The sequence below is a fragment of the Lissotriton vulgaris genome, chromosome 8 (assembly GCF_964263255.1).
Source record: "Lissotriton vulgaris chromosome 8, aLisVul1.2, whole genome shotgun sequence".
In the NCBI taxonomy this organism is placed as follows: Eukaryota; Metazoa; Chordata; class Amphibia; order Caudata; family Salamandridae; genus Lissotriton; species Lissotriton vulgaris.
The window spans coordinates 71,252,107-71,270,443 of record NC_141696.1 but is presented as its reverse complement, the minus strand read 5'-3'; the positions used below and the strand labels follow the sequence as shown (position 1 = coordinate 71,270,443).

The following is an 18,337-nucleotide window of genomic DNA, read 5'->3' as shown; positions in this document are numbered from 1 at the left end:
ATTTCTCTGGTATTATCACCCCAAGCCATTAAGTATGGTGTTATCTGGTCTGACTATAGTGACCATAATCCCGTAACACATATGTTTTTATTGGTATTATTTAATAGTGGTATGTGGTATATTTTGAGGAACCCAGATTGTACAAATATGTTTTTTCAGCAGTTTTCTTTTTATGTATTGTTCTTTGTGGTGGGTGTACTTTTATGGCTTTGTTTAGCTGAATAAAGTGGTTTGACTATGACTATGAAACATATACCCTTCCTACATAATAACCAGTTTCTAACAAGGGGTTTCTGCCAGTGTCATTCATATTTTTCATCAGCCCATGTTACAGCCATTTGGTGTTGAAATGCAATTGATGGCATTTTACATGTTCAGTGCAGCTTATTATTTGATTGTGAAGATGTCAAATTCTTAGTTATTGGTTTTGCCTATTCTTGTATTTTAAATGCATGTATTCTACATAACAAAAAGCTTCTTCAATTTTAGATAGCAATATTTAATAATTGAAATAAAAATAAGGAGGTCACCATGGTAACTGCACAAAAACGCTTGCCTCAACTAATGTTTGCTATTCACCAATAATTTTAAAACATCATAAAGTTGAAGGATTAAAAAATATTTGCAAACAAAACAGGTGATGGACCGAATGTGGATCAATGTCACACATTCAACCCAGTCCAAAGATCTGGGCCCAAATCCATCGTTTTTTTGCACTCCACACCACCCTGGGTTAGACAATGGCGATATGCAAATCAGCTCTGACCCTGTGCCCCATGGGAACAGTCCAGTCCGAACTACAAAAGCCATTTTGGATTAAAAAATATACCTTCAAACACGTATATGTGTAAATAGAGTTTAGATATTCTGAAATTACAAAATAAATGTCCTTTTCTATCTCTTGGGAATCTGTGTTCAAAGTATGTCTACCTGCAGTTCATGAACCAGCCCCTCCAGATGTCCTTCTATCATTAAACAGGAACTTTGAGACACTTAGGTGCCTGGTGGAGCAAACTACACAATACACAAATCATAAACACATACACATACATATCTACACTTACTCCTATTTACTAAGTTCTTCTTATGCACTAATGCCTATGCTTTCTCACATTTATTGGAGCTTCTACTATAGCCTTATAATCCAATACCAAGGGCTATACTGGTTGTTACAGGCCCTGAGTTCTAGGTCCGAGCCACAGGTGATGGACTATAATGATGGAGAGGGCCTTTAATGACTGGTATACCCCGAGGCACAAGGGCTAGAATTCTGCAGCTCCAGGCTTATACCAGACATTATACGCCTGGAACTACTCCATTGCATTCAACTGAGCTCTCAAAATCCCAATGTTCTAATCTTTCTTACACTGACTTACTGATTATTTTTCTTCTCATTATATCGACTTCTACTTATGCACTTTCTTACTCTTTTTTTTTAATATTCCTAGTTATTCATACACATATTTATGCTGAGCATTATAATTACTCTTACCTCTGTCTACTCATACATCTACTTTCTTTTTCTGCCATTCATTTATATTTACTTCTAACAACAATACTCCTCCCTTATCCCTACCCAAGCCTACTCCCTCTATTGCTCTTAATCCTAGCATTACCCTTACCTTCACATATCCATACTCATATATAATCCCTCTTCTTAAACTTGTGCTTGACTATTATTCTACCCATAATTCTTCACTCACTTCTAGTCATTACTATGCACTTTCATTGACTCTACATACTCCTACTTTTCTACTTACTCCTACTCAATCTTGCATCTATTAGTATGCCTATTTTTACATCTAATCACTCATACTACCTCTTACATATACGCCTATTTACACCTGCCCCTGCTCCTACTCATACTTCTAATTATTTAAAGTACCATACCACAGCTACCAAAGGTTGTAAACATGACAGGGCATACTGGTCAGGAAACAAAAAACAATAATAGCAAACTCAAACAATCTTTTAGATCTAGCAGTAATGCCAGAGCACATTGTTTTATCATGCTTCCATTGAGAAAACAGCAAAATAACATAATCTACCATCAAAACAAACAAAAAAGGCAAGAAAAAACCACAGTGTCAAATACCTGTCCCCCATCCTATAACCACCATGGCTTCCATTTAAATAAATGGTGGAATATCCTTGGTTCAATTTACTGTATGTATGTTACTATTCCTCTGTGCGTCTGGTCAGCTGGGTTCAAATAGACATGTACCATTTTCCCATAACAGCTCTACCATCCTGTCTGATTCTATCAACCACTTTCAGGTCGAACGCCCTCAGGAAGCTCCAGCAGCACCTGTGTCATTGTGCCCCAAGCAAGCAGGGCATCTTACGCTTTCTTGTCCCTTCTCATTCTCCTCATATGTGCCTCCTCTGCCCAAGCCCAGTCAAGCCGATCTTTCTCCCAGGTCTCACATGTTGGGGGATGAGCATCAGCCAATATATTGTGATACCCCTTTTCGCCACAGTGAGCCCTAATATTGTGAATCGCCTGCTTAATTTCTTTTTCGTGTCATCAAGGAGAAGTCCCAGCACACACTTGTTAATCTTGTGTGGGACATCCCATCCCATCCCATTGCACGTTTAAGCTGGGATAATATCTCAAGCCAGTATGAGACAATAACTGTGCAATCCCATGCCACATGCGGGAAATGGCACCAGTGGCTTATCTGCGTGCAATGCATGGTATAAGTGTGTTATAATCCTATGTCCTCCTGCCATTGCCAACCTTGCCAGTACTGTGTGTGTGTTGTTTAGGGAGTCTCATGGAATGTCAGCAAAAGTTGGCACGCAATGGTTGCAATATTGGTGTATTGGAAGAACTGGCTTGTTCTCAGGTCAAATGTCTCCATTGCTTTCTGCAGGTTGACAAATTGTCCTGCTGGGTAAAAATCAGGCGACATTATGTACCCCACTTCTTGCCAGCTACCGACCATCATTGGTCGTGCTCTTTTCTCAAAGGGGACACTATCCATACAGCTAGGTTCGGGGCATACAGTACTCACTTCATCACTCACTGAACTGCCTGCTCCCAAAGCCTGCCCATCAGATGAATCAGGTGTGGGAAATCATGAGACAATTGCCCTCCACACATCAGCAGTGCTCCAAACTGGTGGCAATCATGGGTGCCCTCCAGCAGGGACTGCTCGCAGTTGGTCTCCCTATCTAGCTAGTGAATAGCGTGTTGTAAGTGGGTCATATGATAGTATAGTTCCAAGTATGGAACCTCCATCCCCCCATTGTCCCATTCCCTCTTAAGAGAGCCAATACCTTTTCTGCATCTGTTTCCATTCCAGAGTAGCTCGACTAACAGGCAGTCCTGCTCCCAGAACACCTCCTGGGGATTCTCATTATTAGTACCCTGCAGTACATATAAAAACATTGGTAAAATTACCATTTTTATGAACTCTATTTTCATCATCAGAGATAGTTTTAAAGTGCTACAAAATTGGATTGTGGGGCACAGATTGTTGAGCACTGCCTGTAATTATAGTTATAGAACTGCTGCTCGCCATGCGTGCTCAGGATACCTACGTATTTGACTGCGTCCACTACCTCCGGGGCAAGACCGATTTACGGAAGCTGGTCCATGGGCAGTCCCATCAACTGACCCAGCGAGAACAGAATAGGCTTGGTCTTGGTGATCCAGAGCCTCAAGACACATAACATTGAGCAGATTCAGGCCAGACATGTTCGGTCTAAGCAAATAAATCATGGTATCATCTGTATACAGAAAAACTCCTGTATGCTCCATCCACTGAGAGTCTGCCTAAGCAGGAAAGCCGGACAATCCATCGCAAAAGCAAATAGCAGTGAGGAAAGTGGACATCCAAGTCGGGTACCCCACTGCAGGACATCTTGACTGAAACATAACGTTCACCCGCAGGTTGTTATAGAACAATTTAACTGAATTATTAAGCTCTGTATGTGTAACAAAACATACAATTCTAATGCTTCTAAGGAAAACCCCAGAACTTTAATGTGAGTGTAATGCTTTAAAGTTGTAAATCTTCAACAGAATATGACAGCAATGGCCCAATATTCCATATTAGATATGTGACAATTAATATTTGGTAATCAGTTATTTCTAAACAACTATTGTTCCTCCTTGCCTGTTGCTTTTATAACAAAATGTATTATATGTGTTCGAACATCAGGCACACGCAATGTGGGGAACTTGAAGTAGCTGTATTCTAGGAGGCAAGGCAACTTAAAAACACTCAGCTGGTCACTGACCAGCCCGTCAACGGACATTCACACAATACACCCATAGAATCCTCCCACAATATTCCGTATCACTCACTTCCCATTCTAAGAAGTACACTATACACCCTCCCCTTTCTAACAAATACAATAAAAAACCATACCCTTCACTTTCATGGCTACTTCTTAACTCATGTACTTTTCTTCACTTCCACAGCTTGCCCTTTCTTCACTGTTAGATCATCAAATTGTTCACCATAGTTTCTTATAATGCTAGCTGACACAGTACTGTGCCTCTAGAGTGTCTTGCAACCACCAACGTCAATTACAATGATACCTGACACATTTAACCAATTGCTCATATTACTGAAACTACCAATACATTTACTATCAATGTTACACCTACTTCGTCCACCCTGCCTACACAGTGCCAACCTTTTCTCCATCACCTTCTTACCTTCATCATACATGCCAACATACGTGTTTCCTTCACTCATTCAGTAGACCACTTTCTTTTTACCATGCTGCCTTTACACACTGAAATACATAGACAATTCCTTATTTTCCACCTTCCACTCTCACAGCTTTACTATAAATGTCATACTACCCTGTTTTACATTAACTATGTCATCAATTCTCAACTTAGACCTCATTGAGAGACGTTTGAAACAGCAAAACGCACAAGATGATGGACGGAATGTTGCCCAATGGCAAAAACATTCACCCCCAGTCACAGATCTGGGTTTAATCCATCGTTATTTTGCTCACCAAGCCACCCCAGTTCTGACATGGCCATATGCAAATCAATCTTGACTCTGTGCCTCATGGGAACAGTCCAACCGGAACTGCCAAGCCGTGTCTTTCCTGGACCGGAATCAAGCATCCTAGGACCGGTTTCTCGCTATCAGCCGTCTTCAGCCAGGATAGCTTGACTCCTGTGGCCTAGTGAACACAGGACCCACGTCTGGGCATGCCCTTCCCACATTGGGTGAACAGCAAAACACACAAGATGATGGACGGAATGTTGCACAATGGCAAAAACATTCACCCCCAGTCACAGATCTGGGTTTAATCCATCGTTATTTTGCTCACCAAGCCACCCCAGTTCAGACATGGCCACATGCAAATCAGTCTTGACCCTGTGCCTCATGGGAACAGTCCAGCCCAAACTGCCAAGCCATGTCTTTCCTGGACCGGAATCAAGCATCCTAGGACCGGTTTCTGGCTATCAGGATAGCTTGACTCCAGTGGCCTAGTGAGCACGGGACCCACATCTGGGCATACCCTTCCCACATAGGGTGAACAGCAAAACACACAGCCGCCTTCCTCCTTTGATCCATATGATCCAGATCTTCGCCATTTCAAGGTGAAATATCATGCACACGCAATGTAGGTAATTAGAAGTATCTTTATTCTAGGAGGCAAGGCAGCTTAACAATCACCCAGCTGGTCACCGACCAGCCCGTCAACCGTCCTTTGCAGAATCCACCTATAGAATCCTCCCACAACATTCCTTATTACACACTCCCCGCTCTAAGAAGAACACTACAATGTTTGTCATTGTCAGCAGTGTGTGGTATACCCACCTTCTTTCAAAAGAATTAGCGAATGTGAAATGAAAAATAATTACATTTGAACTAGACTATAATATAGTATATATGGTGATTGTGTTTGTAAAGTTATATCTTCTACGTATGAATCAAGGATATTTACTCATCTTTAGGTTTACCCGTAAGGAAACCATTCAGCATATTCAGCACAAAACTCCTATTAATGGGAGTGATATTTACAGCTATCTGTAAGATTATTTACATGCCACATAACCTAATGGATGTCATAGGATTTACAGATAACAAGTTTTGTATTTTATTTCAGGTTATGAACAAAACAGATCTTCAACATGGCCACTACACACAACAGATCCTCAAGTGTCTCTGAATTTGTGCTAATTGGCTTCCCAGGGCTTGAGAGCTGGCAGCATTGGCTGTCTATCCCCATCACCATTCTTTTCCTTCTAGTTCTTACAGCCAACTCTATTCTAATAATAACCATCTACTCATCGCCGAGCCTGCATCAACCCATCTACCAGCTCCTCTGTGTGCTTGCGATGGTCGACATGCTGACGAGTTTCTCAGTTTCACCAAAAACCTTGTCCATCCTCTGGTTTCATACGAATACAATAAGTTTACCTGCTTGCTTTTGCCAAATGTTTATCCTGTATTTCTGCATGGGAATGGACATATTCATCTTTGTGTTCCTGGCCTATGATCGTTATGTTGCAATATGTAGCCCACTGCATCATGCTTACATCATCACTAACCGGAAAACTAGACACACAGTTATAGTGCTAATAGCAAGTAGTTTTTTTATTTTTCTGCCATATCCCTTGCTGGCTTCTCGACTACACTTTTGTGCAAATAATATTGTACCACACTGCCTTTGCGAGAATCTACCAATTGCAAAGCTTGCCTGTGACAACGCAACGGTAAATGACGTATTTCACTTGGTCATCATCACCTCATTCCTGATGCTTCTTTCACTAACTTTTATCTTCTCCTATGGCATGATTCTCCACGCTGTCTTAAGGCTGGGCTCCTCCAGAGCGGCCCTCAAGGCCTTTAGCACCTGCACCTCTCACCTGATTTTGGTGTGCTTACTTTGTTGTACTGTTACAATGATTGCCATTTCGAACAGGGTGCCAACCTTTATACCCCGTTATGTCCATGTTATGCTAAGGCTCTGTGAACAGCTCGTCCTCCCAGCTTTGAATCCATTAGTGTATGGTATTAGAACTAATGAACTTCGCCAGGAGATTATAAAGTTATTCAGAAAGATTCAACACATAGTCATATGATTAGCACATTAAGTGCAAATGCTACAAATTAGAAGAGTTGTAGATGTAAAGTAAGATGTGTAATGCCACACAATGCACTCAGCAGCATACCTGTTCAATGAAGAAGAATGCCAGTTACTGGAAGGGGGTTCCTAGGTGGTATTCCCCACTGGAATGTGAACTCCTGGGTACTGTGCCCCAGATGGAAGTGTTCTCCTAGGTGGAGAAAACACCACCCCAGTGGGTGGTGTTTTCTTATGGGGTATCGGAAGGTGGTATCTGGCATAGTAAAAGTGCAAACAGGCCACCATTGGTCGACAGGATTTTTCTTGAAGCTCAGGCTTTTCATCTTTACATAATAAGATTTTATGGGGTAACATATGAATCAAATATGTAAATAGAATCAACAGGAAATCAACGGTAAATGTGTGTAAAGTAGTTTGGCTTATTCTGGTGATGTAGCAGTTGTTGCAGTTTCCAGGAAAGTAAATAGCATAGGGAACTGAATTGTGTATAACTGCTGTAATAGGTAATACATACAATGGAAATATATGTGGTAGGCCAACATAGATCACATGCAAGTGTTGTAAACATGCCCAGCAACATGTCCTCCTCCAGCAGAATGCCCCTTTGTTCAATAACTTCCAGCCATGCTATTGTGAGAATGGCCTCGCTGCCTGTCATGGCCTCAGGCCGACTCTGGAGACTCGGGGCCTGTTTACGAGTTCTTAGTAATATTCTGACCCTTGTGCAAACCTCTTTTTATGTCAAGCCTAGTGTTGCATCTCTTGCGCTGCTCACTTTGCAAGGCATGCAGTATTCAGTATAGCTTGGAAGCTTTGTGGAAGCTCTGCCCACTCTCTGCCCATCTTTTTGATAGCTTGTGTTATAAATGCTGCCTTCTGATTTGTTGTAGGCTTGTCTCTCCTTACGACAGCCATGTCGTCATTTGTGTCCTTCCATGGCTACTGGCCCCCTTTTTGCAGACTACTTTCTTCCTGTGGCACCCCCCTTCCCTATCTCCTCTCCCGCTGTATGATGCCTTCTCCCTCCTGTTCCACGCCTTGTCGCCTGCATGCATTCCCGTTTGCAATGCAATAGGTCTCGCGTAAATGCGAGCCTTATTGTATTGACAATGCTTTTTATTTTACCGCTGGCTACACCCCACTGGAGGTGGTTTCCTTCCATTTGCGCACACTCAGGGCTCTCATCCATCAATGGCAGTCTGTTTTGGGGATTGAGGCACTTTTGTATACTGTTTTGAGAACAGCTATTCAGTCAACGTAAACAATAGAACGCAGCGTTAGTAGGGATGGGCTTATCTCTTTCAAACATCTTCGTGGCGCGCGGACTCTCGGCAGACTGGGGTGGTGCCAACAGACAGTACGGCCCTGTCTCCAAAAGCAGAGGCAGCAGCGGGCTCTAGGGCCTCCTCTCACCCCTTCCGGCCATGAATGGCCCTCCCCCAGCTTTTGTTTCCCCTTACCTTCAGTTTTGCGGGCTCCACCATCTTACGACATTGTCGGAGACACCGGTCCGGGGCAAGGGGCAGCGAGGCTTCCCTCCCCTGACCAGTAGTGGGCAGGAAGGGGCTGTCGAGGCTCCGGACTCTGAGGACCACTCGCGAGAGCCAACAATGCCTGGGAGAGCTCAGACAGAGCAGGCGGAGAAAGGGGCGCGTGTCCCCTCCTCCCCCAGTGAGCCCATCTATACGGTTGAGGCCTGCTACTCTTTCCCACCCGAGAGTGAGTCATATACCCAAGGCTCCATACAGTTGTTTAGAAAACCTAGAGTGCCAAGGCTTAGAGAGAGAAAAAACACAAATATATTGCTCAGTATTCACATTATTCTTTAAAGAAAAAAAAACACTGACAGTTTCCTATGGCACAGCGGCATGAACAGAAGCTGTCATACAGGCATGTGTATAAAGGAGACTTTACAACTTGTCCTAAGCCTTACATATCAGAAACATATTATTGTGATCTAAAAGTAATGTAAATAGGGCTACAGGTTTCTAGTGGTGCTCGCCTCAGCACATATCAAACTTCTATCGCGTACCTATAACGAAATCTATATCCAAAAGCAGCAACATTTTGAAGGCCTATTTAAAGAGATAAATTCCACCGCAGTTCTCAGCAACGTTAATTAAAGTATATCGTCAAAATGTTCAAAACTTTTCTGTAAACATCATATAAGAATTCCAGCGTATACTACCTAGGTTCAGATTCACTGAAGGAGCAATTTCCATGAGGCTGTAAAAAACATCTCAAAGTTTATTAATCGTGATTTAGTTAATTAAAACCATTACATGATATAATAACATGGTAGTTAGCCAGTACAAATCTGTTAACGAGGATAAGGACGTTCTAAAACTAAGGCCACGTAAGTAAATGTCCTGATTAATTCAAATATAAATGTTGTAACTTGCTAGTGCATAAGTTATTTGCTATGTAACCTTACCAGAGTGACCTCTGACCCTGCTTGCAGGCCAGGTCACCCCCCTGCTGCCGAACACTCCACCAGTTGTTTGCCTGCTCCTGTTCCTGTGAGCGTGTTCGAGCCATCTGTCTGACGCTGTCCACCACCATGACCGGGTCAGACCTGTGCTTTATTATTGTCTTCTATACCTCGCCGTGCGCTCTGTATTTGCTTTGTGCCTTTCTCAGCCCCTTTTTTGCTTATTTGTGCCTTCCTCTTTGCCCCTTGCTAGCTCTTGTCACCCCCCCTTTGACTCCTGTTAAATCCTGCTCTTTCCCCGCCGCTGCCCCTGAGGCCACGCCCCCTGACCCCCCGCTCACGCTTCCCAGCTGCTCCTTCCTCCCTCCTTGCCTTAAATGGCGGTTGCCGCTCGATAGCAGAAGTGACCTCTGACCCTGCTTGCAGGCCAGGTCACCCCCCTGCTGCCGAACAGCTTCACCAGTTGTTTGCCTGCTCCTGTTCCTGTGCGCGTGTTCACACCATCTGTCTGCCGCTGCTCACCGCTGTGACTGGGTCAGACCTGTGCTTTATTATTGTCTCCTATACCTCGCCGTGCGCTCTGTATCTGCTTTGTGCCTTTCTCAGCACCTTTCTGCTTATTTGTGCCTTCCTCTTAGCCCCTTGCTAGCTCTTGTTACCCCCACCCCCCCTTTGACTCCTGTTAAATCCTGCTCTTTCCCCGCTGCTGCCCCTGAGGCCACGCCCCCCACCACCCAGCTGCTCCTCCCTCCCTCACGCCTTAAATGGCAGCCACTGCCTGGATGCGCGCAGAGGGCTAGCGGTTTGCGAAGTAAAGGCAAGCCCGTTTGCGCCCGTCCCCGCCTGGACCGCGCCCAGTGTCAAAACCCCTGGACCTCCGCAGACGCCACAACGCCAGACTCCGGTACAACACCAATACCCTCCACGCCCTCAACACCACTACTTCCAGGCCGCCCCGAAGCGCACTCACGTACCCTTCTCCTGCCACATCTGCAACTTCACATGTGACAGAACCACCAAACCTCCAAGAACCGGACCTAATCACTTCCGCTGCATACTCCTCAACACCCGCTCCGCATGCAAACACGCCGTCGAGCTCTGGGACCTGCTCGACACCGCCACACCAGACGTTGCCTTCCTGACCGAGACCTGGTGGAACGAATCCTCGGCACCCGACATCGCCATGGCTATCCCGGACGGCTACAAAATCTTCTGCAGAGATCGCACCAATGGAACTGGAGGGGGAATAGCCAACGCCCACAAATCCACCCTCCAGGTTCACACCTTCATAGACGACTCCCTCAACTCCCCCCAACACCTTCACTTCCAGATCCACACCAACCCCAATACCACCCTCAGAGGAACACTCATCTACAGACCTCCTGGACCCCGGGCCGCATTCAGCGACTCCATCCCCGACCTTGCCTGCACCCACGCACTCACCTCCACGGACTACATCCTCCTCGGGGACCTAAACTTCCACCTTGAGAACATCGACGCAAACTCCGCCACCCTGATCGCCAACATCAGCCTCCGACAACTCGTCATCGAACCCACCCACGCGACCGGCCACACGCTCGACCCTGTCTTCTCAACAAGCGCCCACATCACTTTCAACCACACCACTGAACTCCACTGGACCAACCACCGATGCATCCAGTTCACCTTCAAGAAACCAACCACGCACCACCGCACCCAACTACTGCCTCGCAGTTGCTGGAGCAAAATCACCGAAGACCAGCTGACCTCCACCCTCGCCCAGAACCCACCCACCGACCCCACCGAGACAGACGCTGCTGACAGTGGATCGAAGACTGTGCCAACACCCTTGCCCAGATCAAGAAACCCCCAAGCACCTACCCCAGCAAGAAAGCCGGCTGGTCCACCAAAGAACTCCAGACCTCCAAACGCACCTGCCGGAAGCTGGAGAAGAAATGGCTTCACGACCGCACACCTGACAGCCACGCAGCCCACGAAGACGCCATCGGCAGACATCACCACCCCATCAGAACAGCCAAGAGATCGTCCTTCAAAGCCCAACTGGACAACTATGCACACAACAGCAAAACACTTTTCGACATTGTGAAGGAACTCTCCAACCACAGCGCCAGCACCAATGACATCCCGCACTCGCAGGATCTGTGCGACTTTCTGACCACCTTCTTCCATCGCAAGATCGCCAACATCCACGACAGCTTCAACTCCCCTCCCGCCCCAACCGCAAAAGACCCCACCACAAACGACACCTGCACCAACCAGCTGACCTCCTGGTCCAACGTCAACGACGAAGAGACACGCAAGGGCATGATCTTCATCCACTCAGGATCTCCGTCAGACCCCTGCCCACACCACATATTCAACAAAGCTGCCGCAACCATCGCACCCAACTACGGAAGGTCATCAACATCTCCTTCAACACAGCCACATTCCTGGAAAGCTGGAAGTACGCTGAATTAAACGCCCTTCTCAAGAAGCCCAAGGCAGGCCCCAAAGACCTCAAGAACGTCCGGCCCAGAGAAAATCGCCAACATGCTGCTGACCTGCCATCTCGAGGACAACAACATCCTAGACTCATCCCAATCCAGATTGAGACGCAACCACAGCACAGATATTGCCCTCATTGCAGCCACAGACGACATCAGGCGCCAGCTAGACAATGGCGAAACCTCAGCCCTCATCCTCCTGGACCTGACAGCCGCTTTTGACACGGTCTGCCACCGCACACTAAAAACACGCCTCCAAGAAGCCGGAATCCAGCAGAAGGCCCTGGACTCGATCACGTCCTTCCTCTCCGGCAGAACCCAGAGAGTCTGCCTCCCACCCTTCCGATCCGAAGCCTCTGACATCATCTGCGGCATCCCCCAGGGTTCATCCCTCAGCCCGACCCTGTTCAACATCTACATGGACCCCCTCGCACTAGTGACCCACCAGCATGACCTGAACATCATCTCATATGCCGACGACACCCATTTCATCCTCTCCCTCACCAAGTACCTGCACACCGCCAAAACCAACCTCCATGAGGGAATGAAGGCCGTCCCCGAGTGGATGAGGAGCAGCCGTCTGAAACTGAACTCGGACAAGACGGAGGTCCTCATCATAGGTCCCACCCCATCTGGGTGGGATGATTCCTGGTGGCCGACCTCACTGGGAGCAGCTCCAACACACACGGACCACGCACGCAAACAAGGATTCATCCTCGACTTCTCCCTCTCCATGTCAAAGCAGGTCTATGCCATCTCCTCCTCCTACTACAACACCCTCTGCATGCTTCACAGGATTTTCTAGTGGATCCCGACCGAAACAAGAAGAAGAGTGACCCAAGCTCTCTCAGCAGCAGACTAGACTACGGCAATGGACTCTACGCAGGATCCCGGCCAAACACCTGCGACGACTACAGCGCATCCAAAACGCCTTTCGCCCGACTGATCCTCAACGTCCCCCACCACAGCCACACCACTTCCCACCTAAGAGACCAGCACTGGCTCCCCGTCAACAAGAGGATCACATTGAAGCTCCTCACCCACGCACACAAAGCACTCCACAACACCGGACCAGCCTACCTGAACAACAGACTCAACTTCTACACCCCTGCCTACCAGCTCCGCTCCACCAGCCTCGCCCTTGCCGCCGTCCCGCTCATCCAACGTACAACCTCGAGCGGCAGATCCTTCTCCTTCATCGCCGCCAAGACCTGGAATACCCTTCCCACCCATCTGCGGCAAACCCAAGGCCTGCTCACCTTCAGGAGGCTCCTCAAGACCTGGCTCTTCGAGCAAGAGCAGCACCCCGCCCCCCCCCTTAGCAACTCGAGACCCTCACAGGTAAGTAGCGCGCTTTACAAATTCTTTTTTTGATTGATTGATTGATTAGTAGTGCACTTTAAAATTTCTTGTGTAGTTATTTTTGCATATTTCATTATGGGTACAACAGTCAAGGTCTAGGGTAACTAGATACCAGTAACATTATTTCTAAAAGAAATCTCGGAATTTACCCCAGACATCCAGGAAATGAAGTTAATTAGGGTAAAATCACTTAAAAAACTACGGGCTGAAACCAACAAGGATAACACTCAAGGGAGGGTAGTGAAAGTGCAATCGTCAAAGATACTGGGCTAAGATGTAAGTGATAGTTAGACAGTGTTATGTAAAAAACAGGCTTGCTGTTAACCGTGCCATAAGGCTAGTTGTTTCTGGGTTTCTTGGTGCAATTATCAGTTATTCGTTTTAGAGAATGCTTGGCATGATGAGAGTTAATAGATGAACATTGAAGGTGAACTCTGAGGTCTTTGATAAATTTCCCTCATTTTGATAAAGATCTTACATCTGACTGGGAAAAACATATCAAAGATGTCCCCAAGTAAGTGTGGGGCCCCTTTATCAGAAAGGTACCCACAAACCTGCCCCCATGCCGCTTGTGCCCTAAATAATGGCCTCTCCCTGTGAGTAAGTTCTCCCTTTTACTCTTATTGTCAGTTGTTGGAAGCCCATTTGCTTCCGGGGCCTCTCAAGGGAAGATGCAGTGACTGTATGTGTCTGTTTTACGCCAAGATGCTTTTTGGGGAAAATAAAGTAACTCTCTTCCTTTGTAATGGAAAGAGGGTGTTGTTAGCTGTCATGCCCTCACCGCTTGTGCCCAAAGAGGCAACTTTATAAGATACAAATAATATAAAGCTCAGCTGCCCGAACATAAGCTGTGCGCTTTACAAAATTCTCATTCATTCATTCATCCATGTATCATGTAAAGTGAGAATGCAGAATCGATGGCTTTTCTAACAAACAATTGCAATGCCACAGGTCTCTCATTTACATGAGTTTGAGCTATTGGCATTGTAAATGACAATGTATTTTATTTATGTTTTGGTTTTTGAAACATAAATAAAATGCATTGTCATTCGCAATGCCAATAGCTTAAACTCGCGTAAATGTCAAACCTATTGCATTGCAAATGCTTGTTATCCATGGTTCAGATTTATGAGTTTGAATTCATTTAACACATTCAATAATTAAATGATAAATTAAATATCCTAACCTTCGTTAAATTTCGGCAGGTCAAACCTATCAATATTTAACAAGGGGTAAGAATACAGTAGTTACTGTATCATTTGGATTTTGGTACGTTAAACACCAAAATCCACATTTTATTCACCATGAGCTGGTAATGGTATTGTTATTTATCTGAGGCAATAAATAATTCCTTAGCTCATAATAAGGCCCTAAACATATCTTTTTGAATAGTTGACTGCAGTCCATGCATAAAAGTGCAAGCCGAACTGCCTGCTGAATCTTGGTAAATTATAGAATTATGAACCGTGAATAATTCCACACATTGAAATAAATGTCAAGGTGGTTAGTAGTGGTATGGATCCCTTGCTGCTGTGATGGTATGATGAATTTTCCATTTATCAAAAGGATCAATGCAAATTTATATCGGCCAGAGAATATCAAATAGGGAATCATATTTTAATTTCCTATGTAAAATTTGATATCTTTACCATTTGAATTGCCTTGTGTTCTGGCCAACTTAATTCCATTAATGAGGCGTCTCAACTTTATGACAGAAAGATTTTACACCTTTTCACCCCTTGTAACCAGTCTGTCTCATTCACCCCACAGCCCACATCTTTAAATACAGCACACACAATTGCTGATCAAGTTGTCACTGACTTTCCAGAATGGCAGAGGATATTACATCTACTATCAAGGCAGATTGCCATCCATCAAATTTAGAGATGATATCAGCCCAACGGCCATCTCTGTACATTGAAAGGACCTGCTGTCATGTCAGTTCCTTTCAATGTACATATGTTTAAAGGTGCTGCTTTCAGCAGTTTTTATCAAAGTGTTTTTTTTTCAGAAACACCCACCCACCTTAGGAGTTTGTTTCTCAAAAACAAAAAAATTGTACAGGCTGTTATCTCATGTTTATGACAGAAACCTGCCTGAAAAACAATAAGGGCCTTATTATGAGTTTGGTGGTCTTCCTGTAGGACCGCCATCACGGTGGTCCCAGGAAGACTCCCAAGCCATTGGTGAACCTTCATCCTGGATTCTGAGTTGGATCCAGGGTAGGTGGTTCGGCTGTGGTGTCTCGGTGGTGAATATATTCATGCTAATAGTAGAACTTATTCAGCATACCACCACTGTGGCAGCACCTACGGCACATAATTTGCCCCCTGCACTCACACCTAAGGGCAGATGTGCCAGGAGGCTCTGTTGGGGGCCTGTTTCCATGACTTTCATGTCAGGATCCCAGCCATGAAATGCTTGGTAGAAAGGCAGGTCAGAATCTTCACTGTGGGGCCCGCATCAGCACTGCTATGATTCCCACCTGCTTTCCACACCGCCACTGCTGTGGAATCCTGGATACTGGTGGTGGTCTTGTGGTGGTCCCACTGCTACCATTGTAATACGGTGGTCGGACTACCACTGAGAATACAGCGGCCCACAACCACTGCACTCATAATCAGGTCCTAAATCAGGCCGTTTGAAACCATTGTTAAAATCATTAATTTTGTTTTATTTTTCAATAATAAATTATCCGTAGAGGTAATGTGTCGATGTTCTCCAAATAGTGGCAGAGATGTGTTGGTTCCAAGTGGTGCTTCTGAAGGTGATACACTGGTTTTGAGGGCGATTTGCCACTCCTGTTTCTGCAACAGTATCAATTTTGTCGTCACAGCAGAGGATGCATTGGTTTCACTGGAGTATGCATTTTAGGCCCACTTTGAAAAGTCCAGGTGCAGGAACAGGGTGGTTGAAAGTTGTAGATGTACCTTGGACTTCAGATCAGGAGAGCAGTCAGCTAGGCCTTGGAGTCATTCTGGGTCATGTAAGCCTAATCTATAGTAAAAGCCAAGATACATTCGCAGGCAGAAGGGCAACACAGCAATGCAGCAATTATTCAAGAGCAACAGTCCAGCAGAGTGGCAGTCATTCAGCAAGGCAGTTATTTTTCCTTGCAGAGTGGTTACAGGTACAGAAGTGTCATAGGTCCAGTATTTATAAGTGTCCATAAAGTGCACAGAGATCCTCCCCTGGCTCTACACTCCCTATGAGGGAGTATCCAGCCTATTGTAGTGGGACAGAACACAACCTACTCAGATCTAATTGTGTGGCTGTGCCCAGCTCCTCCCTCATATTCTCCCAGGATGGCTCATCAAGTCACATCTAAGCTCCCCTTGTGTGTGGTTGTCTAGTGGGAATACACGAAGTTCAGCTGAATCATCTACCCCAGAAAAGTAACGAGAAATAGGCAGCAGGCACCTAATGGCCTAGAGCAGAAAAATGGCTGACTTTCTAAAAGTTGCACTTTCAAAATAGCAACAATAAATCCGACTTTGCTATCAAAGAGAATTTATCACTACCATTACGTAGACACTAAATATGACAGATCTAGGAATGACAGCTTATTAACCACATGGCTGCTGGCCGTTTTCCCGTCCTGTGCTGGAAATTGCCATTTTGCTGTTTCCATGACGAGCTCAGCTCGTCATCAGCACACGACACCCGTGGGTGATGACGAGCTGAGCTCGTCATCAGCATCGAAAGGGTTAAATGTGGTAAGGAATCCCTAATGTAATCCTATGAGAGGGGTATGCCTTACAGTAGTGAAAAACAGGTTTGGGAGTTTTTCACTCCCAGGACATTTAGAATTTAAAACACATCCACTACTTTTTATTTACATGGCACCCTGCTGTATGGGCTACCTAGGTCCAACAAGGGGTTTTAAATGCCAAGTCAACTTGGCAGCGTAACACTGCACTCAGGCTGCAATGACAGGCCTGGGACAAGTTTTAAAGGGCTACTAGTTAGATGGCTCAATCAGTGCTGCAGGTCCACTGGTAGCATTCAATTGACAGGTCCTGGAATAACACCACCCTTGAAACCTACTAATGTATGAACCCTATTAATCCTCAATCACCCACACATGCTGCTTATTCCTGACCTTTAAATGACCCTCATCACCTTCAAACTCCACTTATCCATGAACCCTTAAAGCCCATTTCCATTCCTGAACGACACCCATCACTGACCCCTAAATAAAACTCATGACCACCAAATAACACTGGTCCTTGGACCCAAAAAACCCTCACTACCACAAACTTCCACTCACAATTCATGTAATTCGGGATTTTTCTTTAAACTAGATTTCTTTTAAATGTTAATTTCTCTGAGAAAATGTGTTGCATTACTTAGCTTTCCATCAGGAACCTTTGCTTTGCTTCTCCAAGTTCTTGTTTTTATTATTCTTCAAAATACTAACCTTCCCATTTTTTCTGCTTATACTGCAGTCTTCATTGTCATAAACTGACTCTCAGACCTGAACTAATGTGAGTTAAACTTATTTGCTTAAGTATAACTAATGTGTGACTCTCCAGCATGCTACTCTGTCTCCTTCAGTTCCCAACCAAGGAAAGCCATATGACTTTTGTCTCGATCTTCTTTCACGTGTGCCCCGGTTTCCCTGGTGTCCTCTGCTCTAGTACTGTATCTGGTCAGTTCTAGGCACTTGGATACATGGGAGGCTGGGGATCAGCAGCTGCTCCTGTCGATACATACTTTAAACTGGTACCTGAAATTGAGGCACCCACAAGGCATGTCGTGTAATGTTTAAAACTGAAAGAGAACATTGTTCAGACATGTTTGTCCACCTTCGACAAAGCATGGATAAATAGAGCAGTAGATCATGGCCCACTCTGCAGGATCATGCCTAAATGTTTTGTCATTTTCCCTCTGTGTTTTACTGAAATTGATTTTGTTGTCATTAGGAATCTATGCACTTTACCACTGCTAACCTGTGGAAAAGTGCTTGTGCTCACTCCCCTAAACA

At 45.2% G+C, this 18,337-nt stretch overlaps 1 protein-coding gene across 1 annotated transcript; it reads left to right on the top strand.

Moving 5' to 3' along the window:
* Nucleotides 1-6,106: 6,106 nt before the first annotated feature.
* LOC147693427 (olfactory receptor 56A4-like) lies at nucleotides 6,107-7,069 on the top strand. The gene has a single exon (XM_086935985.1). The coding sequence runs from the start codon at nucleotides 6,116-6,118 to the stop codon at nucleotides 7,067-7,069; it is 954 nt and encodes a 317-aa protein (XP_086792111.1). The 5' UTR covers nucleotides 6,107-6,115.
* The last annotated feature ends 11,268 nt before the right edge of the window (nucleotides 7,070-18,337 follow it).